At 36.5% G+C, this 25,725-nt stretch overlaps 1 protein-coding gene across 3 annotated transcripts in view; it reads right to left on the reverse strand.

Moving 5' to 3' along the window:
- Nucleotides 1–5,283: 5,283 nt before the first annotated feature.
- LOC116949508 (phosphoinositide 3-kinase regulatory subunit 6-like) overlaps nucleotides 5,284–25,725 on the reverse strand; it is a 108,312-nt gene continuing 87,870 nt past the window's right edge. For 2 of the 3 annotated variants that reach the window (XM_076072328.1, XM_076072327.1), the window contains 2 exons: nucleotides 8,845–8,951; nucleotides 5,284–7,368 (listed from right to left, as the gene is read on the reverse strand). In XM_076072328.1, the coding sequence (XP_075928443.1) occupies nucleotides 7,245–7,368; nucleotides 8,845–8,951 (231 nt within the window). In that variant the 3' untranslated portion in view covers nucleotides 5,284–7,244. The remainder of the gene's footprint in view (nucleotides 7,369–8,844; nucleotides 8,952–25,725) is intronic. The other variant, XM_076072329.1, reaches the window with a different exon arrangement.

The following is a 25,725-nucleotide window of genomic DNA, read 5'->3' on the forward strand; positions in this document are numbered from 1 at the left end:
GTCCTGTGGACATACTCGAATTGGTACTTTCACCATTGCCTAGAACCTACCAATGGAAATGGGCACGAAAAGGCTCATTTGGAGTATGGAAATATTTTCTCAGACTGCCTTGTTTTGAGACTGGATTCTATTTACGAGTGTAGGAATACATATTCTTGGTTCTTTCGGTAAAGTCACGTAGATAGAAAATAAAATAAAAAAAATATATAAATAGATTGAAAATAATAAAAGGAAAAAATCCAATTGATGAAGACCACTTGTGTTGCGATCGAAACGTCGTGGATTTTTTTGCTTTTATTATTTTCAATGCAATTTTTATTTTCCATCTACGTGACTTCACCGAAATAACCAATCATGAATTCCTGCAGTCACGAAAGTTTTAAGTCGGGGAGTGTAGGAATGTAAATGGTGCCAGTATTCTTTAATATCATTTGCAGGGGATGGAGTGGTGGCACTGCGGTTTATCGCACTGCACTCAGAAGGAAGTTTAATTCCCACCAAACCGTACTGACCAGCATGGTGAAGTTTGGTGAAAAGTACCTCCCATGCCTGATACAAACAATAAGGCATCACATAACCAGTGACTGGTCACACAGACCACATTGAACATGCTTCCCTTAAAGTACGTGTATTCAGTGCAGGGAGGCCTTCAGTGGTTCCACAAATATCTGTGAAACAAAATAACGAGACACCAATTGTGGCTCATGGGCTATTCATTTGTATTTTACAATGTCTCGTTTTACACGAACATAGTTACTGCGCATTCTTGTTTTACATCTCTTCGGATATTTTTCTTTCTGGATGTTTTAATACTTTGCCCATTTCAACGCTTTTTTAATTCGCCAATAACGCCTGAATATAAAGGGGATCGCAGTGCCTGGACAATTATTGGCGGCAGCTCATCATGTGGCTCTCTTCCCGCTTCTCTGTTGTTCGTCATGCCTCCGAGTCAAGTCTAATTTTCGAGGATGAGTGAATACTGTGCGCGTTACAAGTTGAAATTATGTAGGACCCTTCCTCCCCGTGAGATTTGCTTGAATGTTGAGCATGGGCGCAACGTACGTTCCGGCTGCAAGTTAACATCAAGCTTTTTTAACAGTCATGTTTTCATAGTACACATTGTAAATTATGCCTAGACTTTTTTATGTAAAACTGGTAGTTTTTAAACATAGCCCATTTGGCTGACCTCATTGCTGAAGGAATGTAGGGCTGAGTTTCATTAATGATCTTTCATTTGAAGTCTTTTAGTATCGTTCCACCTCCGCAGTGAGGGAAGAAAGAGGCCCAGTGGATGTTTTCTTCCCATAAAAAGAAACATGAGTAGATCGATTGGGTCCCGTGAATAATATGATTAGAAGCATCGGGTTGATGAATAAGATAAGTTTTGCTCTCTTGAAAGTTGAAATGGTCAACACTATAAATAGTCCAAAATCTTATACTGGTAGGAATGAAGTTGTAAACTGAGTGTACCAGCCTGCAATAGATTAATGTGTCCGTCCGTCCCCTTTCAATAAGTGAAATCTCGTGCTGTTGGGTGTAAAATCAGCAATAGACAGCGCAGACTTGTCCTACCAGCCCACCCTGCAGGGACCTGTTATGTAAATAGAAGCCAAAAAAGCCTTTTCTGGGCAAACAAAACACCAAGATTCCAGTATTGAAAACATTTTAATGCGGTTCCAGCCACGACTTCTGTCCATCCACCCAGCAGTATAAATATGTACACCACACTTGATTGGCAGCACACGCCCGGTGGGATAAAGTGTCGTAAATCTGACTAGCGTTACAGAGTAGGCCAAGTTACCCTCTAGAGCAGTGGTTCTTTTACTGTAGCCTTGCACCCCTTTGGTTCTTAATGGTAAAACAAATCTATGTTAATAAATCCATAGGTTTAATGAAACAAGGTAGTTGTATTTACCTGCTAGTGATTAATTTGTGTTTCGATGATTGGCCTAAAAAGAATCTGGCATGTCTCGCACCCCTAGAAAAGGCACCTCGCACCCCAGGTTAAAAACAACTGCTCTGGATGGACCTCTCTGTCGCGCCCTCTAGAGGAGGCCCTCACACCAGCAGTGCCATTACAGCATGTGCAAGATTGCACTTTTACATATAGACTCTTGGAAGATGCGGCTTCTAAAACTCCTTCCATTCTGCCCTCAAGAATGATTGTGACGTAGTGTACCGCATGTCATACTCTTGTAAGTTGGCCGCTGTGGCATTTGTTTTAGTATTCAGCAGTGCCCATTTTAAACATAGGCACATATAAAATAGGCCCTCTAAGAATAGGGTTTCCCCTTTTTACTGGCAACAAAACAGTTGTGTTAAGATGTTAAAACACCAAACTGAAACTTTTTGCAAGGAATCATGTCTGCATTAACCACATATACTTGTGGTGAAAATACAAACAAAAAACATGCTTTGACAGGATATGCATCATCTTTGAAACTGATTGGTCCACACCAAAGACAGCTTTCTTTAGAGCCTAGTCTAAAACAGTGTTAGACCAGAGGACGCCAAAAGGCGAACAGCACAAAGACAATGCCACTATCTGGTGTGGACCAATCAGTTTCAAATATAATGCACATACTGTCAGAGGTTTTTTGTTTGTATTTTCACCACAAGTATGGTTAATGCAGACATGATTCCTTGCAAAAGGTTTAAGTTTGGTGTTTTAACATCTTAACACCTGTTTTGTTGCCAGAGAAAAGGGGAAAACCTATTATATGTTGATACTGGCAACGGAGGTCCCATGGAATAGGCCCTCTGCAGATTTCACTCTTGGCGAGGGCTGTCAAACGCCACGTTTCGTACCCTTCACAAACAACGCATGCATATGCAGATATTTCAGTGTAGTATAGTAGGTTCAGTGTTGACAAATTAAGAAGAACAGGTTAAGAACACCTTACGTGTGGATTTGCTGACATAAGTTTGACTGTAGTGCGTACTTCAAATGCATATCGGTCATAATCATAAGCGATGGTCACTCCACTGCTGGATGAAGGCCTCCCGAAGCCACCACCATCTCTCGGGAACTTGCAATGTTATAAAAAAAGGGAATAAAAAGTTATTTTGGTGAATTGAATTTATATTTTATTCATGCAGAAATGGTTCATATGATAGATTCTGCTTGTTTATTGATTACCACCAACTGCTGTATAAACATGATAAATCACCGGAATTTAAAAAGTTAATTATTTACAAATTAAATATAGCGGAAACACTAGCCTTGACATGAACAAAGTGACAAAGTTCAGAAATTGACAGCGATAATGTTTCGTCCTCAACTTTGATCAAGAGTTGCTTATTTACCCACATTTCTTAATATTTGCTTGGTTATTTTATCTCACCAAAGCCTTGTTGAATCCCAAGGACCAATAGTGGTACGAGGTGTTAGCAAATCCACGGGGCCCCATGGAGCTCAAGGGGCACTGGATCCATGGAGAAATCAGGATGAACCAAACATCATTGAATTCAAATCCTAATCAGCATAAAAAACAATTGATCCCTCACCTTGTCTGTATCTTTCTCCCCTCACGTAAATTAATCTCTATCTCTTGTCTATATCTCTTCTATTACATCAATACGAGTGTATTATATGAATGGGGTGTGGGGCAAAACATTGATTTTGATTAGGGCCCCAGTGGGCCAGCATCACCATTACCTAAGACCTGCAAGTACACTTAAGGCAATGTCAGAAGTTATTAACAACAAAACACTCCATAACATGCTAACGGTAGAGCTAGCATGAAAATTGTGGTCCTAAAACTCTAGTTGTCATGTTATTCATCAACTTTTCGAGGGTGGAGCAGTAGCGCAGTGGTTATCGCACTGTCCTATGAACTCGGTGACCTGAGTTCCATTGCCAGCCACGATAAGCAGCATCCGTGCATCGGTTCCGAATTCTCCCCGTCACCAACCTGCTCTGACTGTTATGATGCAGTCAATCAACCCCGATGACCAACATGGCAATGGCTTTACATGTGCAATACAATTATCAGAAAAAAACTAATTACCAGCCAATTAAGAAGCCAGGAATGGTTGAATAAAAATAGTTTAAGTGACATTCTCGCGATACCTTTTGAAACACTACGCAAGTAATTTAAGGGGAAAATATGTTTGATGTGATTTACGTGACCAGTCGCTGGTATCCAATGCCATAATATGCTTGTGTCAGGTGTGGGTGTTGTTTGACCATATTTCAAGATGATAAATGCGGGTTGAAGTGGGGAGGTCCGGAACGATTCAGATATCATGCTCCACTAATGTTAGCCATGGCCAGGAATCAAACCCAGGTCGCCGAGTTCATGGTATAATGTGCCAACCACTGTGGCAAGTCTTCACCTCCATTTAGAATGACTATTATCCTCAGGTTAGAACTTGGGACAATGGTAGGATCTGTTTTGAAACAGAATTGTGTATGTTTTGACAGAAATGTTGAAAGTATAAAGCAGAACATGGGGCCCATTTCAAAAGTGTTTTTTTTTTCAGCAGAAATACACTGTCATTTTCTTAGGCAGAGGGACACGGCCCATAAACGCAAAGACAATGTCAATACCAGGTGGATGCTGGAAGAAAAACGTAAATACAGTCCACTTATTGGTTTTGTGGTTGAAATAAAATCCCTGGCTCGAATTGTCAGTCAGTAAACGCATGACTCAGCTTGGCATGACTAACTTGCCAAATATCTGCAATAAACTTTGCCTGGGGGGGGGGGGGTCTTCGTGGCCACTTAACTCAGAGGTATCCAATGCCAGTAAGCTTTCACATGGAGCAATTCCAATCCATGCAGTCAATTACAAAGTTATTCTGCAATAATACAGTATATGCTGGATATAAGCATACATTTTGCAAGCGAGGGCCAGCTGTGCTTATACACAAAACATTGTGTATCAGAAGTTTTCTGTTTGCCTTCTCCCCCACCAGTGCGATCACGTTGTTTGTATAAGGTGTGCTAATATCCAGCTTAAAACAGTATAACTTACAGCCCTTTATCCATCCACCGCTGGATGAAGGACTCAACACATCCATTTCTCGCAATCCTGTAATGTAATAAAAAGCAATCATAAAATAAGTTTTCATTGGTTACATTTCTAGTCAAGCATCCGCCATGTTGGTCACGGGGAGTTGTTTGGCCATACTTGAACACGCTGATCGGCGAGAGTGGGTGAAGGAGTGTGCGTAGAAAGTTTGGATATCAATGTTTGAAAAGTACCACCACCTGTAAAAAGCCCATGCATGATGGGAATCTCATGCCTATTCACTGGGGGGGGGGGGGGGGGGGGGGGGGGGGGTGCACAGTTAACTTGGTTAAAGACTGAGAATGACCAAATGCATTCTTCGTTTAGAAATGTAACCTGGTCACAGTGCCCTGACTGTGAATCTCATGTAAAAGGAAAGGTATTTCTAGAGTTAGGGTGGAATGGTAGTGCAGTGGTTAGTGCACTGGGGTAAGAACCTGGACCTGAGTTCATTTCCCATGCCATGGCTAACATCAGTGGGGAGTGATATCTGAACTGTTCCTGGCCCCCCTTCACCAACCCACACAGGACAGCATGGTCAAGTATAATCAGACAACTCCCAAGACTCATGCAGCACCGGAAGACCTTCATCCAGCAGTGGAATGACAAAGAGCTACCGATCCCACGCAATAACGTCCTGGGTTCGACCCCTGCCCAGGAAACAATGGTCAGCCCAAAATCACTGCAGAACAGGGTACGGCAGAAGCAGTCACCTTTATCGATGGAAAAATGAAGAACAGTCCACATTGTGACTGCTGTGGTCACCAGAGCCAGACCGTGGATCACGTGACCCAGAATTGCCCCATGCACCAGCGATTCGCGGGCAATATCATCGGCATTCACCAACCAAGCCGCCAGAGAGGCTACCGAATGGCTTAATAACCGCGATATACACGCGTTGCAAATGTCACCTTTCCATACGCTAGAAGAGTGACCAAATGGCTGTAAGTTATTATTTGTTATGTCGTTAACAACAGTTTCCATGCCTCGAAAATGGCAACAAAGAGCAGCAAAACATATTCCACAATAATGGATCTACGAATTGACTGTGGTATGTAGAATGCAGTAAAGAGTATAAAACCAGTAAAACAATAACAGCTCCACACAAAGCACAGTGTTGTGGTTATTTGTATTTCAGGGCACTTCATAGCATCCCTCATCCTATTTCTATGGTAAACATTACTACTCCATAATTATGTACAGCGCTCATGTTAACGGAGGGGTGGCATTGGCTATATACACAACCACTTCTCAGTAAATCTACAACTCCAATTACATTTGAGGTGGAATTACAGAATGTTATCGGATGCTTGCAAATATCCATCATCAACAGCACCATAATTATTTCATGACACCTTTCGCATAAACATCCCAAGCGCTTTATATACTATTGACTAAAAATGGTGCATTGTAGAACAGATGTTTTGTACGTTAACATTTAAATACTGCGTTATACATTTTTGGGATAATTTCCCCCCCCCCCCCCCTTTGTGCCACTTATGATATTGGTATCGCGTCATGAGCCCAAGTATCCATTCAATTATCAAACAGACTAGTGTAACGCGTCGTGTTAGGGAACGGCCAATGGAAGCAAGGGCGGATTTCACAGGGTTTACGCTGATATCTTTGCTACAGGGCTGCATCTTCCCCCTCTCTATCTCTCTCAGTGCATGAGAGTAATCATACCAGTAATAATAATTTATTATGTTTCGTTTCTTTAAATCACTGTGATATGTTAACTACCTCGCCTGGTATACAGAAGGTCATGGGTTCGAGTCGGCCCTGATGCCTGTATATTGGGAGTTTGCGTGTTCTCCCCGTGGTCGTGGAGATTTTTCTCTGGGCCCTCCGGTTTTTCCCCTTCACATTTATAAACATGCGTTTAGGGTATTTGGCTGCTATACATTTGCACGTGATAAGCCGCTTCGTTGGGCTATCGTTTGTGGCCAGGTCGCTTCTGAAAAAGAGCTATACAGCTCATTGGGCCTTGCCTGGTAAAATATAATAATATGGTACATGCATCACATCAATATCTGTATTCTTTCATCGCCACTAATTTGGATTTGAAGGTCTTATCAGGGCCCCTGTTAGTGCTCGTCCACACAGCGGCCAGATAGTGGAATCACAGTGACACTCTATTACGTTAAACCATCTCAAATATCAGAATGCAATAAGCTTGAGGATGAGATTGCTTCAGCATTTCGATGATTGTTTTTGCTTCACAGATTTTTACAGCGCTGGGCAGAAGATTCTGATGGGCAGAGTGAGCTGATTTGCTGGAGCATTGCCCATCAGTAAGTGGTGCGGCATTTCCTTGGCACTTGATGGCTTTGGACATGGGATAACCTTACATCTGTAAAACACACATACACAACAAGAATGCATGATCATTTTACTCATGTTGTGTATGACTGTGATGATGGCGCTTTTGGGTGGCAGGTTTGTGCCAGAAAAGCGCCAACGTTATTTAATAAAAAAAATTTTACTTGACTATAACACTCCAATTTCATCACCATAATCATCCATGATCTATCCACGGCTGGATGAAGGCATTCCCAAGTCGTTGCCGTACCTCGTGGTTTCATGCTGCGCCAATATATCTAGGTCTAGTACTCGGATTTGTATAAAAAAATATCCATACTAATGGTATTGTTGTAAAAACATTGATGCTTACAGGATGCAGTGTACATTACTTGAATTTCAAATGGAAAGATAAAATATTATTTCATTATCATCTGCTGGATCGAAATTGTCTGATGACTTGTCAATTTTTCACTTTAAGAAAAAAACGTTCTGCGATCTATAGACTGTGTGAATGGTGCTCACTTCTCGTGTTTGAGTTCTGCAAAGAAGTACAAATGCATTTGCATATTCAGTCACTGTACCGCAATAAATTACTGTACACGCCTATAACCAAATCACCTGGAATGCGCCCAATTCATTCGACCTCAGAGGCCAAGTCGGGGTGAGCCTGGATACAGCTTGGATGTGCGGTCACCACGGGCAAACAGATTGTCATAGACAGATGATGATGAACTGAGTTGGCTTTAATGCACAGGGAATGGTCCAGATTACCCATTAAATGTTCCTCTTTGCATATTAATTTCTGTTTCAAAATAAACCTTACTTTAAAAATATTAAGTTACAGATAATTAAATGGGGGTCACAAGACATCCGGACCACCCTGCAAAGAACAATACTGTAGTTTTGAACTTCAGACTTGGAAGCCAATCCTTTCCAGCTGTTGCTATAATAAAATATATTTAAACAAAACATATTCTCAGTATGCAAAGTACGCGAGCGCAGCGTATCAATTCATTCTTTGAAACGTGTTTAATTAATGTGTAGATCAAACTGCCAACAATAGATTCACCAACAATGCATAACAGCTGTTATAGGCTCTGCTACGCAGCTACATTGTGAGGCAGCAGAGGGGGGGGAGGCGTGCAGCGAAAGCTATCACTTTTTTTACTGACCAGCATGGTGAAGTATGGTCAAATAACCCGCACCACTCGCATTTGGTAGAGAGGCCCTCGTCCATCAGTTCATTAACAAAGGCTGTGCTTTGCCACATAGCATGTGTAAGGTTAAACTATTCTGATTGCACAGAAAGCAGGTGACTTAATAGGATATATACATAGACTGTTAGAATAATCTACAGTAAGCTGTTGTTTACCCATGTTATAACCCAAATACATAATCAGAAGTTACTTTGTATCTGTCGTGATAACGACGTCAATACCACAGCAGCAGCGGTATTTAAAATGACTGTCACTTGGTGTAACAAAAAGAGAGCAAGGCAATTGGAGTTATTATTTTAGCCTCACACCTCTTGATGTTCTCAAACGTAGGTCCTTCGTCAAAGCACGCTGTGAATCTTCCGTCCCTCGGAGCAGATAATGTGATCGAATTCACACGCGCTATTGTCTGCGGAATCTGTCAAAAGACAGCGTTCCAATCATCATCATCACAACATTATTTTTTTCTTACAGAAAATTGCTCTCCGGGTTGTGTGGAGATCCGTACCATCCAAATCTTTACATCCCACTTGGCTTATAATTATTGACGACCAAGCGAGCCCACCCCCCCCCCGGCCTGTCACTAACTCATGGACATGCTTTGATTTAAGAGTGTGCAGTGTACATTTTTGTTATTCATATTTTCTTGTTTCGGTCTTTTCTCTCTCTCTCGCTCGCTTTCACTGTCTCGTTTTTATCCGCCTCATCTTGACATATTTGCTTGCGCTGTTTCACCGGAATGTAACGTCTCACTTTCGCATGATGTGCATACATTGTGAATGCCGTCTCTGTAGGGCAGTCAATTCTCACGTGCGTGGATCACCGTGAGCGTAAGCGGCGATCTTAAATGGATGCATAGGTTAGGTGTCTAACATTTACAAACAACGCATACGAGCATTAAAACGCATAATACAATTAGGTATGTTCGCTATCCCCAAAGACAATACAATTACTATACAACATTCTAATAAATCATGAAACGTACAATTTGCTATGTTCACTGTTCCCAAAGACGATACAATTACTGTAAAACATTCTATTCGATAATGAAAACTGCACTGCAGCACAGAATAGTGCGATCTTACTTCAAACACCGTTCGAGTTATGCGGTTGCAATACTTTGCTAGAAAGTCCCATAACCTGGATAAACCAGCTGAAGGGTGTCTCGGAGTACGTTTTTTTTAATCAACGTTCAAGATACTCAGGCGCGATGTGGTTGTTTGCATTACTGAGGCAAGGAACTCAACTGGAATGGTTCCCCGCATTAGTTACACGTGTGTTGGAGAAAAAAATACTGGTCTTCCTTATTGAAAGGTTAGAGCAGTGATCTTCACTGATTTATAACTAGAGCAGTGATCTTCACTAATTTATAACTAGAGCAGTGATCTTCACTAATTTATAACTAGAGCAGTGTTCTTCACTAATTTATAACTAGAGCAGCGATCTTCACTAATGTATAACTAGAGCAGTGATCTTCACTAATTTATAACTAGAGCAGTGATCTTCACTGATTTATAACTAGAGCAGTGATCTTCACTAATTTATAACTAGAGCAGTGATCTTCACTGATTTATAACTAGAGCAGTGATCTTCACTAATTTATAACTAGAGCAGTGATCTTCACTGATTTATAACTAGAGCAGTGATCTTCACTAATTTATAACTAGAGCAGTGATCTTCACTGATTTATAACTAGAGCAGTGATCTTCACTAATGTTTAACTAGAGCAGTGATCTTCACTAATGTATAACTAGAGCAGTGATCTTCACTAATGTATAACTAGAGCAGTGATCTTCACTGATTTATAACTAGAGCAGCGATCTTCACTGATTAATAACTAGAGCAGTGATCTTCACTGATTTATAACTAGAGCAGTGATCTTCACTAATGTATAACTAGAGCAGTGATCTTCACTAATTTATAACTAGAGTAGTGTTCTCCACTAATGTATAACTAGACCAGTGTTCTCCACTAATGTATAACTAGAGCAGTGATCTTCACTAATTTATAACAAGAGCAGTGTTCTCCACTAATTTATAACTAGAGCAGTGTTCTCCACTAATTTATAACTAGAGCAGTGATCTTCACTAAAGTATAACTAGAGCAGTGATCTTCACTAATTTATAGCTAGAGCAGTGATCTTCACTAATTTATAACTAGAGCAGTGATCTTCACTAATTTATAACTAGAGTAGTGTTCTCCACTAATTTATAACAAGAGCAGTGTTCTTCACTAATTTATAACTAGAGCAGTGATCTTCACTAATGTATAACTAGACCAGTGATCTTCACTAATGTATAACTAGAGCAGTGATCTTCACTAATTTATAACAAGAGCAGCGATCTTCACTGATTTATAACTAGAGCAGTGTTCTTCACTAATGTATAACTAGAGCAGTGTTCTTCACTAATTTATAACTAGAGCAGTGCTCTTCACTAATTTATAACTAGAGCAGTGATCTTCACTAATTTATAACAAGAGCAGTGTTCTTCACTAATTTATAACTAGAGTAGTGTTCTCCACTAATGTATAACTAGAGCAGTGTTCTCCACTAATGTATAACTAGAGCAGTGATCTTCACTAATTTATAACTAGAGCAGTGATCTTCACTAATGTATAACTAGAGCAGTGATCTTCACTAATGTATAACTAGAGCAGTGTTCTTCACTAATTTATAACTAGAGCAGTGATCTTCACTAAAGTATAACTAGAGCAGTGATCTTCACTAATTTATAGCTAGAGCAGTGATCTTCACTAATTTATAACTAGAGCAGTGTTCTTCACTAATTTATAACTAGAGCAGTGTTGTTCACTAACTTATAACTAGAGCAGTGTTCTTCACTAATTTATAACTAGAGCAGTGTTCTTCACAAATGTATAACTAGAGCAGTGATCTTCACTGACTTATAATTAGAGCAGTGATCTTCACTAATTTATAACTAGAGCAGCGATCTTCACTGATTTATAACTAGAGCAGTGATCTTCACTGATTTATAACTAGAGCAGTGTTCTTCACTAATGTATAACTAGAGCAGTGATCTTCACTAATGTATAACTAGAGCAGTGTTCTTCACTAATTTATAACTAGAGCAGTGATCTTCACTAATTTATAACAAGAGCAGTGTTCTTCACTAATTTATAACTAGAGTAGTGTTCTCCACTAATGTATAACTAGAGCAGTGTTCTTCACTAATGTATAACTAGAGCAGTGATCTTCACTAATTTATAACAAGAGCAGTGTTCTTCACTAATTTATAACTAGAGCAGTGTTCTCCACTAATTTATAACTAGAGCAGTGATCTTCACTAAAGTATAACTAGAGCAGTGATCTTCACTAATTTATAGCTAGAGCAGTGATCTTCACTAATTTATAACTAGAGCAGTGATCTTCACTAATTTATAACTAGAGCAGTGTTCTTCACTAATGTATAACTAGAGCAGTGATCTTCACTAATGTATAACTAGAGCAGTGATCTTCACTAATGTATAACTAGAGCAGCAATCTTCACTAATGTATAACTAGAGCAGTGTTCTTCACTAATTTATAACAAGAGCAGCGATCTTCACTGATTTATAACTAGAGCAGTGTTCTTCACTAATGTATAACTAGAGCAGTGTTCTTCACTAATTTATAACTAGAGCAGTGTTCTTCACTAATTTATAACTAGAGCAGTGATCTTCACTAATTTATAACAAGAGCAGTGTTCTTCACTAATTTATAACTAGAGTAGTGTTCTCCACTAATGTATAACTAGACCAGTGTTCTCCACTAATGTATAACTAGAGCAGTGATCTTCACTAATTTATAACAAGAGCAGTGTTCTTCACTAATTTATAACTAGAGCAGTGGTCTCCACTAATTTATAACTAGAGCAGTGATCTTCACTAAAGTATAACTAGAGCAGTGATCTTCACTAATTTATAGCTAGAGCAGTGATCTTCACTAATTTATAACTAGAGCAGTGATCTTCACTAATTTATAACTAGAGTAGTGTTCTCCACTAATTTATAACAAGAGCAGTGTTCTTCACTAATTTATAACTAGAGCAGTGATCTTCACTAATGTATAACTAGAGCAGTGATCTTCACTAATGTATAACTAGAGCAGTGTTCTTCACTAATTTATAACTAGAGCAGTGATCTTCACTAAAGTATAACTAGAGCAGTGATCTTCACTAATTTATAGCTAGAGCAGTGATCTTCACTAATTTATAACTAGAGCAGTGTTCTTCACTAATTTATAACTAGAGCAGTGTTGTTCACTAACTTATAACTAGAGCAGTGTTCTTCACTAATGTATAACTAGAGCAGTGATCTTCACTAATTTATAACTAGAGCAGTGATCTTCACTAATGTATAACTAGAGCAGTGATCTTCACTGACTTATAATTAGAGCAGTGATCTTCACTAATTTATAACTAGAGCAGCGATCTTCACTGATTTATAACTAGAGCAGCGATCTTCACTGATTTATAACTAGAGCAGTGTTCTTCACTAATGTATAACTAGAGCAGTGATCTTCACTAATGTATAACTAGAGCAGTGTTCTTCACTAATTTATAACTAGAGCAGTGTTCTTCACTAATTTATAACTAGAGCAGTGATCTTCACTCATTTATAACAAGAGCAGTGTTCTTCACTAATTTATAACTAGAGTAGTGTTCTCCACTAATGTATAACTAGAGCAGTGTTCTTCACTAATGTATAACTAGAGCAGTGATCTTCACTAATTTATAACAAGAGCAGTGTTCTTCACTAATTTATAACTAGAGCAGTGTTCTCCACTAATTTATAACTAGAGCAGTGATCTTCACTAAAGTATAACTACAGCAGTGATCTTCACTAATGTTTAACTAGAGCAGTGATCTTCACTAATGTATAACTAGAGCAGTGATCTTCACTAATGTATAACTAGAGCAGTGATCTTCACTGATTTATAACTAAAGCAGCGATCTTCACTGATGTATAATTAGAGCAGCGATCTTCACTAATTTATAACTAGAGCAGTGATCTTCACTAATTTATAACTAGAGAAGTGTTCTTCACTAATGTATAACTAGAGCAGTGATCTTCACTAATGTATAACTAGAGCAGTGATCTTCACTAATTTATAACTAGAGCAGTGATCTTCACTGATTTATAACTAAAGCAGTGTTCTTCACTAATGTATAACTAGAGCAGTGTTCTTCACTAATTTATAACTAGAGCAGTGATCTTCACGAATTTATAACTAGAGCAGTGATCTTCACTAATGTATAACTGGAGCAGTGATCTTCACTAATTTATAACTAGAGCAGTGATCTTCACTAATTCATAACTAGAGCAGTGATCTTCACTAATTTATAACTAGAGCAGTGTTCTCCACTAATTCATAACTAGAGCAGTGATCTTTACTAAAGTATAACTAGAGCAGTGTTCTTCACTAATTTATGACTAGCGCAGTGTTCTTCACTAATTTATAACTAGAGCAGTGTTCTTCACTAATGTATAACTAGAGCAGTGATCTTCACTGACTTATAATTAGAGCAGTGATCTTCACTAATTTATAACTAGAGCAGCGATCTTCACTGATTTATAACTAGAGCAGCGATCTTCACTGATTTATAACTAGAGCAGTGTTCTTCACTAATGTATAACTAGAGCAGTGATCTTCACTGACTTATAATTAGAGCAGTGATCTTCACTAATTTATAACTAGAGCAGCGATCTTCACTGATTTATAACTAGAGCAGCGATCTTCACTGATTTATAACTAGAGCAGTGTTCTTCACTAATGTATAACTAGAGCAGTGTTCTTCACTAATTTATAACTAGAGCAGTGATCTTCACTAATTTATAACTAGAGCAGTGTTGTTCACTAATGTATAACTAGAGCAGTGATCTTCACTAATTTATAGCTAGAGCAGTGATCTTCACTAATTTATAACTAGAGCAGTGTTGTTCACTAATGTATAACTAGAGCAGTGATCTTCACTAATTTATAGCTAGAGCAGTGATCTTCACTAATTTATAACTAGAGCAGTGATCTTCACTAATTTATAACTAGAGCAGTGATCTTCACTAATTTATAACAAGAGCAGTGTTCTTCACTAATTTATAACTAGAGCAGTGTTCTTCACTAATGTATAACTAGAGCAGTGATCTTCACTAATGTATAACTAGAGCAGTGTTCTTCACTAATTTATAACTAGATCAGTGATCTTCACTAATTTATAACTAGAGCAGTGTTCTTCACTAATTTATAACAAGAGCAGTGTTCTTCACTAATTTATAACTAGAGTAGTGTTCTCCACTAATGTATAACTAGACCAGTGTTCTCCACTAATGTATAACTAGAGCAGTGATCTTCACTGACTTATAATTAGAGCAGTGATCTTCACTAATTTATAACTAGAGCAGCGATCTTCACTGATTTATAACTAGAGCAGTGTTCTTCACTAATGTATAACTAGAGCAGTGATCTTCACTAATGTATAACTAGAGCAGTGTTCTTCACTAATTTATAACTAGAGCAGTGTTCTTCACTAATTTATAACTAGAGCAGTGATGTTCACTAATTTATAACAAGAGCAGTGTTCTTCACTAATTTATAACTAGAGTAGTGTTCTCCACTAATGTATAACTAGAGCAGTGTTCTTCACTAATGTATAACTAGAGCAGTGATCTTCACTAATTTATAACAAGAGCAGTGTTCTTCACTAATTTATAACTAGAGCAGTGTTCTCCACTAATTTATAACTAGAGCAGTGATCTTCACTAAAGTATAACTAGAGCAGTGATCTTCACTAATTTATAGCTAGAGCAGTGATCTTCACTAATTTATAACTAGAGCAGTGATCTTCACTAATTTATAACTAGAGCAGTGTTCTTCACTAATGTATAACTAGAGCAGTGATCTTCACTAATGTATAACTAGAGCAGTGATCTTCACTAATGTATAACTAGAGCAGCAATCTTCACTAATGTATAACTAGAGCAGTGTTCTTCACTAATTTATAACAAGAGCAGCGATCTTCACTGATTTATAACTAGAGCAGTGTTCTTCACTAATGTATAACTAGAGCAGTGTTCTTCACTAATTTATAACTAGAGCAGTGTTCTTCACTAATTTATAACTAGAGCAGTGATCGTCACTAATTTATAACAAGAGCAGTGTTCTTCACTAATTTATAACTAGAGTAGTGTTCTCCACTAATGTATAACTAGACCAGTGTTCTCCACTAATGTATAACTAGAGCAGTGATCTTCACTAATTTATAACAAGAGCAGTGTTCTTCAATAATTTATAACTAGAGCAGTGGTCTCCACTAATTTATAACTAGAGCAGTGATCTTCACTAAAGTATAACTAGAGCAGTGATCTTCACTAATTTATAGCTAGAGCAGTGATCTTCACTAATTTATAACTAGAGCAGTGATCTTCACTAATTTATAACTAGAGTAGTGTTCTCCACTAATTTATAACAAGAGCAGTGTTCTTCACTAATTTATAACTAGAGCAGTGATCTTCACTAATGTATAACTAGAGCAGTGATCTTCACTAATGTATAACTAGAGCAGTGTTCTTCACTAATTTATAACTAGAGCAGTGATCTTCACTAAAGTATAACTAGAGCAGTGATCTTCACTAATTTATAGCTAGAGCAGTGATCTTCACTAATTTATAACTAGAGCAGTGTTCTTCACTAATTTATACCTAGAGCAGTGTTGTTCACTAACTTATAACTAGAGCAGTGTTCTTCACTAATTTATAACTAGAGCAGTGTTCTTCACAAATGTATAACTAGAGCAGTGATCTTCACTGACTTATAATTAGAGCAGTGATCTTCACTAATTTATAACTAGAGCAGCGATCTTCACTGATTTATAACTAGAGCAGCGATCTTCACTGATTTATAACTAGAGCAGTGTTCTTCACTAATGTATAACTAGAGCAGTGATCTTCACTAATGTATAACTAGAGCAGTCTTCTTCACTAATTTATAACTAGAGCAGTGTTCTTCACTAATTTATAACTAGAGCAGTGATCTTCACTAATTTATAACAAGAGCAGTGTTCTTCACTAATTTATAAGTAGAGTAGTGTTCTCCACTAATGTATAACTAGAGCAGTGTTCTTCACTAATGTATAACTAGAGCAGTGATCTTCACTAATTTATAACAAGAGCAGTGTTCTTCACTAATTTATAACTAGAGCAGTGTTCTCCACTAATTTATAACTAGAGCAGTGATCTTCACTAAAGTATAACTACAGCAGTGATCTTCACTAATTTATAGCTAGAGCAGTGATCTTCACTAATTTATAACTAGAGCAGTGATCTTCACTAATTTATAACTAGAGCAGTGTTCTTCACTAATGTATAACTAGAGCAGTGATCTTCACTAATGTATAACTAGAGCAGTGATCTTCACTAATGTATAACTAGAGCAGCAATCTTCACTAATGTATAACTAGAGCAGTGTTCTTCACTAATTTATAACAAGAGCAGCGATCTTCACTGATTTATAACTAGAGCAGTGTTCTTCACTAATGTATAACTAGAGCAGTGTTCTTCACTAATTTATAACTAGAGCAGTGTTCTTCACTAATTTATAACTAGAGCAGTGATCTTCACTAATTTATAACAAGAGCAGTGTTCTTCACTAATTTATAACTAGAGTAGTGTTCTCCACTAATGTATAACTAGACCAGTGTTCTCCACTAATGTATAACTAGAGCAGTGATCTTCACTAATTTATAACAAGAGCAGTGTTCTTCACTAATTTATAACTAGAGCAGTGGTCTCCACTAATTTATAACTAGAGCAGTGATCTTCACTAAAGTATAACTAGAGCAGTGATCTTCACTAATTTATAGCTAGAGCAGTGATCTTCACTAATTTATAACTAGAGCAGTGATCTTCACTAATTTATAACTAGAGTAGTGTTCTCCACTAATTTATAACAAGAGCAGTGTTCTTCACTAATTTATAACTAGAGCAGTGATCTTCACTAATGTATAACTAGAGCAGTGATCTTCACTAATGTATAACTAGAGCAGTGTTCTTCACTAATTTATAACTAGAGCAGTGATCTTCACTAAAGTATAACTAGAGCAGTGATCTTCACTAATTTATAGCTAGAACAGTGATCTTCACTAATTTATAACTAGAGCAGTGTTCTTCACTAATTTATAACTAGAGCAGTGTTGTTCACTAACTTATAACTAGAGCAGTGTTCTTCACTAATTTATAACTAGAGCAGTGTTCTTCACTAATGTATAACTAGAGCAGTGATCTTCACTGACTTATAATTAGAGCAGTGATCTTCACTAATTTATAACTAGAGCAGCGATCTTCACTCATTTATAACTAGAGCAGCGATCTTCACTGATTTATAACTAGAGCGGTGTTCTTCACTAATGTATAACTAGAGCAGTGATCTTCACTAATGTATAACTAGAGCAGTGTTCTTCACTAATTTATAACTAGAGCAGTGTTCTTCACTAATTTATAACTAGAGCAGTGATCTTCACTAATTTATAACAAGAGCAGTGTTCTTCACTAATTTATAACTAGAGTAGTGTTCTCCACTAATGTATAACTAGAGCAGTGTTCTTCACTAATGTATAACTAGAGCAGTGATCTTCACTAATTTATAACAAGAGCAGTGTTCTTCACTAATTTATAACTAGAGCAGTGATCTTCACTAAAGTATAACTACAGCAGTGATCTTCACTAATTTATAGCTAGAGCAGTGATCTTCACTAATTTATAACTAGAGCAGTGATCTTCACTAATTTATAACTAGAGCAGTGTTCTTCACTAATGTATAACTAGAGCAGTGATCTTCACTAATGTATAACTAGAGCAGTGATCTTCACTAATGTATAACTAGAGCAGCAATCTTCACTAATGTATAACTAGAGCAGTGTTCTTCACTAATTTATAACTAGAGCAGTGATCTTCCCTAATGTATAACTAGAGCAGTGATCTTCACTAATGTATAACTAGAGCAGTGATCTTCACTAATGTATAACTAGAGCAGTGATCTTCACTGATTTATAACTAGAGCAGCGATCTTCACTGATTTATAACTAGAACAGTGATCTTCACTGATTTATAACTAGAGCAGTGATCTTCACTAATTTATAACTAGAGCAGTGATCTTCACTGATTTATAACTAGAGCAGTGATCTTCACTAATGTTTAACTAGAGCAGTGATCTTCACTGATGTATAATTAGAGCAGCGATCTTCACTAATTTATAACTAGAGCAGTGATCTTCACTAATTTATAACTAGAGTAGTGTTCTTCACTAATGTATAACTAGAGCAGTGATCTTCACTAATGTATAACTAGAGCAGTGATCTTCACTAATTCATAACTAGAGCAGTGATCTTCACTGATTTATAACTAAAGCAGTGTTCTTCACTAATGTATAACTAGAGCAGTGTTCTTCACTAATTTATAACTAGAGCAGTGATCTTCACTAATTTATAACTAGAGCAGTGATCTTCACTAATGTATAACTGGAGCAGTGATCTTCACTAATTTATAACTAGAGCAGTGTTCTCCACTAATTCATAACTAGAGCAGTGATCTTCACTAAAGTATAACTAGAGCAGTGTTCTTCACTAATTTATGACTAGCGCAGTGTTCTTCACTAATTTATAACTAGAGCAGTGTTCTTCACTAATGTATAACTAGAGCAGTGATCTTCACTGACTTATAATTAGAGCAGTGATCTTCACTAATTTATAACTAGAGCAGCGATCTTCACTGATTTATAACTAGAGCAGCGATCTTCACTGATTTATAACTAGAGCAGTGTTCTTCACTAATGTATAACTAGAGCAGTGATCTTCACTGACTTATAATTAGAGCAGTGATCTTCACTAATTTATAACTAGAGCAGCGATCTTCAGTGATTTATAACTAGAGCAGCGATCTTCACTGATTTATAACTAGAGCAGTGTTCTTCACTAATGTATAACTAGAGCAGTGTTCTTCACTAATTTATAACTAGAGCAGTGATCTTCACTAATTTATAACTAGAGCAGTGTTGTTCACTAATGTATAACTAGAGCAGTGATCTTCACTAATTTATAGCTAGAGCAGTGATCTTCACTAATTTATAACTAGAGCAGTGTTGTTCACTAATTTATAACTAGAGCAGTGTTCTCCACTAATTTATAACTAGAGCAGTGATCTTCACTAAAGTATAACTATAGCAGTGATCTTCACTAATTTATAGCTAGAGCAGTGATCTTCACTAATTTATAACTAGAGCAGTGATCTTCACTAATTTATAACTAGAGCAGTGTTCTTCACTAATGTATAACTAGAGCAGTGATCTTCACTAATGTATAACTAGAGCAGTGATCTTCACTAATGTATAACTAGAGCAGCAATCTTCACTAATGTATAACTAGAGCAGTGTTCTTCACTAATTTATAACAAGAGCAGCGATCTTCACTGATTTATAACTAGAGCAGTGTTCTTCACTAATGTATAACTAGAGCAGTGTTCTTCACTAATTTATAACTAGAGCAGTGTTCTTCACTAATTTATAACTAGAGCAGTGATCTTCACTAATTTATAACAAGAGCAGTGTTCTTCACTAATTTATAACTAGAGTAGTGTTCTCCACTAATGTATAACTAGACCAGTGTTCTCCACTAATGTATAACTAGAGCAGTGATCTTCACTAATTTATAACAAGAGCAGTGTTTTTCAATAATTTATAACTAGAGCAGTGGTCTCCACTAATTTATAACTAGAGCAGTGATCTTCACTAAAGTATAACTAGAGCAGTGATCTTCACTAATTTATAACTAGAGCAGTGTTCTTCACTAATTTATAACTAGAGCAGTGATCTTCACTAATTTATAACAAGAGCAGTGTTCTTCACTAATTTATAACTAGAGTAGTGTTCTCCACTAATGTATAACTAGACCAGTGTTCTCCACTAATGTATAACTAGAGCAGTGATCTTCACTAATTTATAACAAGAGCAGTGTTCTTCACTAATTTATAACTAGAGCAGTGGTCTCCACTAATTTATAACTAGAGCAGTGATCTTCACTAAAGTATAACTAGAGCAGTGATCTTCACTAATTTATAGCTAGAGCAGTGATCTTCACTAATTTATAACTAGAGCAGTGATCTTCACTAATTTATAACTAGAGTAGTGTTCTCCACTAATTTATAACAAGAGCAGTGTTCTTCACTAATTTATAACTAGAGCAGTGATCTTCACTAATGTATAACTAGAGCAGTGATCTTCACTAATGTATAACTAGAGCAGTGTTCTTCACTAATTTATAACTAGAGCAGTGATCTTCACTAAAGTATAACTAGAGCAGTGATCTTCACTAATTTATAGCTAGAACAGTGATCTTCACTAATTTATAACTAGAGCAGTGTTCTTCACTAATTTATAACTAGAGCAGTGTTGTTCACTAACTTATAACTAGAGCAGTGTTCTTCACTAATTTATAACTAGAGCAGTGTTCTTCACTAATGTATAACTAGAGCAGTGATCTTCACTGACTTATAATTAGAGCAGTGATCTTCACTAATTTATAACTAGAGCAGCGATCTTCACTCATTTATAACTAGAGCAGCGATCTTCACTGATTTATAACTAGAGCGGTGTTCTTCACTAATGTATAACTAGAGCAGTGATCTTCACTAATGTATAACTAGAGCAGTGTTCTTCACTAATTTATAACTAGAGCAGTGTTCTTCACTAATTTATAACTAGAGCAGTGATCTTCACTAATTTATAACAAGAGCAGTGTTCTTCACTAATTTATAACTAGAGTAGTGTTCTCCACTAATGTATAACTAGAGCAGTGTTCTTCACTAATGTATAACTAGAGCAGTGATCTTCACTAATTTATAACAAGAGCAGTGTTCTTCACTAATTTATAACTAGAGCAGTGTTCTCCACTAATTTATAACTAGAGCAGTGATCTTCACTAAAGTATAACTACAGCAGTGATCTTCACTAATTTATAGCTAGAGCAGTGATCTTCACTAATTTATAACTAGAGCAGTGATCTTCACTAATTTATAACTAGAGCAAGTGTTCTTCACTAATGTATAACTACAGCAGTGATCTTCACTAATTTATAGCTAGAGCAGTGATCTTCACTAATTTATAACTAGAGCAGTGATCTTCACTAATTTATAACTAGAGCAGTGTTCTTCACTAATGTATAACTAGAGCAGTGATCTTCACTAATGTATAACTAGAGCAGTGATCTTCACTAATGTATAACTAGAGCAGCAATCTTCACTAATGTATAACTAGAGCAGTGTTCTTCACTAATTTATAACAAGAGCAGCGATCTTCACTGATTTATAACTAGAGCAGTGTTCTTCACTAATGTATAACTAGAGCAGTGTTCTTCACTAATTTATAACTAGAGCAGTGTTCTTCACTAATTTATAACTAGAGCAGTGATCTTCACTAATTTATAACAAGAGCAGTGTTCTTCACTAATTTATAACTAGAGTAGTGTTCTCCACTAATGTATAACTAGACCAGTGTTCTCCACTAATGTATAACTAGAGCAGTGATCTTCACTAATTTATAACAAGAGCAGTGTTTTTCAATAATTTATAACTAGAGCAGTGGTCTCCACTAATTTATAACTAGAGCAGTGATCTTCACTAAAGTATAACTAGAGCAGTGATCTTCACTAATTTATAACTAGAGCAGTGTTCTTCACTAATTTATAACTAGAGCAGTGATCTTCACTAATTTATAACAAGAGCAGTGTTCTTCACTAATTTATAACTAGAGTAGTGTTCTCCACTAATGTATAACTAGACCAGTGTTCTCCACTAATGTATAACTAGAGCAGTGATCTTCACTAATTTATAACAAGAGCAGTGTTCTTCACTAATTTATAACTAGAGCAGTGGTCTCCACTAATTTATAACTAGAGCAGTGATCTTCACTAAAGTATAACTAGAGCAGTGATCTTCACTAATTTATAGCTAGAGCAGTGATCTTCACTAATTTATAACTAGAGCAGTGATCTTCACTAATTTATAACTAGAGTAGTGTTCTCCACTAATTTATAACAAGAGCAGTGTTCTTCACTAATTTATAACTAGAGCAGTGATCTTCACTAATGTATAACTAGAGCAGTGATCTTCACTAATGTATAACTAGAGCAGTGTTCTTCACTAATTTATAACTAGAGCAGTGATCTTCACTAAAGTATAACTAGAGCAGTGATCTTCACTAATTTATAGCTAGAACAGTGATCTTCACTAATTTATAACTAGAGCAGTGTTCTTCACTAATTTATAACTAGAGCAGTGTTGTTCACTAACTTATAACTAGAGCAGTGTTCTTCACTAATTTATAACTAGAGCAGTGTTCTTCACTAATGTATAACTAGAGCAGTGATCTTCACTGACTTATAATTAGAGCAGTGATCTTCACTAATTTATAACTAGAGCAGCGATCTTCACTCATTTATAACTAGAGCAGCGATCTTCACTGATTTATAACTAGAGCGGTGTTCTTCACTAATGTATAACTAGAGCAGTGATCTTCACTAATGTATAACTAGAGCAGTGTTCTTCACTAATTTATAACTAGAGCAGTGTTCTTCACTAATTTATAACTAGAGCAGTGATCTTCACTAATTTATAACAAGAGCAGTGTTCTTCACTAATTTATAACTAGAGTAGTGTTCTCCACTAATGTATAACTAGAGCAGTGTTCTTCACTAATGTATAACTAGAGCAGTGATCTTCACTAATTTATAACAAGAGCAGTGTTCTTCACTAATTTATAACTAGAGCAGTGTTCTCCACTAATTTATAACTAGAGCAGTGATCTTCACTAAAGTATAACTACAGCAGTGATCTTCACTAATTTATAGCTAGAGCAGTGATCTTCACTAATTTATAACTAGAGCAGTGATCTTCACTAATTTATAACTAGAGCAGTGTTCTTCACTAATGTATAACTAGAGCAGTGATCTTCACTAATGTATAACTAGAGCAGTGATCTTCACTAATGTATAACTAGAGCAGCAATCTTCACTAATGTATAACTAGAGCAGTGTTCTTCACTAATTTATAACTAGAGCAGTGATCTTCACTAATGTATAACTAGAGCAGTGATCTTCACTAATGTATAACTAGAGCAGTGATCTTCACTAATGTATAACTAGAGCAGTGATCTTCACTGATTTATAACTAGAGCAGCGATCTTCACTGATTTATAACTAGAACAGTGATCTTCACTGATTTATAACTAGAGCAGTGATCTTCACTAATTTATAACTAGAGCAGTGATCTTCACTGATTTATAACTAGAGCAGTGATCTTCACTAATGTTTAACTAGAGCAGTGATCTTCACTGATGAATAATTAGAGCAGCGATCTTCACTAATTTATAACTAGAGCAGTGATCTTCACTAATTTATAACTAGAGTAGTGTTCTTCACTAATGTATAACTAGAGCAGTGATCTTCACTAATGTATAACTAGAGCAGTGATCTTCACTAATTCATAACTAGAGCAGTGATCTTCACTGATTTATAACTAAAGCAGTGTTCTTCACTAATGTATAACTAGAGCAGTGTTCTTCACTAATTTATAACTAGAGCAGTGATCTTCACTAATTTATAACTAGAGCAGTGATCTTCACTAATGTATAACTGGAGCAGTGATCTTCACTAATTTATAACTAGAGCAGTGTTCTCCACTAATTCATAACTAGAGCAGTGATCTTCACTAAAGTATAACTAGAGCAGTGTTCTTCACTAATTTATGACTAGCGCAGTGTTCTTCACTAATTTATAACTAGAGCAGTGTTCTTCACTAATGTATAACTAGAGCAGTGATCTTCACTGACTTATAATTAGAGCAGTGATCTTCACTAATTTATAACTAGAGCAGCGATCTTCACTGATTTATAACTAGAGCAGCGATCTTCACTGATTTATAACTAGAGCAGTGTTCTTCACTAATGTATAACTAGAGCAGTGATCTTCACTGACTTATAATTAGAGCAGTGATCTTCACTAATTTATAACTAGAGCAGCGATCTTCAGTGATTTATAACTAGAGCAGCGATCTTCACTGATTTATAACTAGAGCAGTGTTCTTCACTAATGTATAACTAGAGCAGTGTTCTTCACTAATTTATAACTAGAGCAGTGTTCTTCACTAATTTATAACTAGAGCAGTGTTGTTCACTAATGTATAACAAGAGCAGTGTTCTTCACTAATTTATAACTAGAGTAGTGTTCTCCACTAATGTATAACTAGACCAGTGTTCTCCACTAATGTATAACTAGAGCAGTGATCTTCACTAATTTATAACAAGAGCAGTGTTCTTCAATAATTTATAACTAGAGCAGTGGTCTCCACTAATTTATAACTAGAGCAGTGATCTTCACTAAAGTATAACTAGAGCAGTGATCTTCACTAATTTATAGCTAGAGCAGTGATCTTCACTAATTTATAACTAGAGCAGTGATCTTCACTAATTTATAACTAGAGTAGTGTTCTCCACTAATTTATAACAAGAGCAGTGTTCTTCACTAATTTATAACTAGAGCAGTGATCTTCACTAATGTATAACTATAGCAGTGATCTTCACTAATGTATAACTAGAGCAGTGTTCTTCACTAATTTATAACTAGAGCAGTGATCTTCTCTAAAGTATAACTAGAGCAGTGATCTTCACTAATTTATAGCTAGAGCAGTGATCTTCACTAATTTATAACTAGAGCAGTGTTCTTCACTAATTTATAACTAGAGCAGTGTTGTTCACTAACTTATAACTAGAGCAGTGTTCTTCACTAATTTATAACTAGAGCAGTGTTCTTCACAAATGTATAACTAGAGCAGCGATCTTCACTGATTTATAACTAGAGCAGCGATCTTCACTGATTTATAACTAGAGCAGTGTTCTTCACTAATGTATAACTAGAGCAGTGATCTTCACTGACTTATAATTAGAGCAGTGATCTTCACTAATTTATAACTAGAGCAGCGATCTTCAGTGATTTATAACTAGAGCAGCGATCTTCACTGATTTATAACTAGAGCAGTGTTCTTCACTAATCTATAACTAGAGCAGTGTTCTTCACTAATTTATAACTAGAGCAGTGATCTTCACTAATTTATAACTAGAGCAGTGTTGTTCACTAATGTATAACTAGAGCAGTGAT

The sequence above is a fragment of the Petromyzon marinus genome, chromosome 37 (assembly GCF_048934315.1).
Source record: "Petromyzon marinus isolate PM22_M1 ecotype Great Lakes invasive population chromosome 37, UKy_Petmar_22M1.pri1.0, whole genome shotgun sequence".
NCBI lineage: Eukaryota > Metazoa > Chordata > Hyperoartia > Petromyzontiformes > Petromyzontidae > Petromyzon > Petromyzon marinus.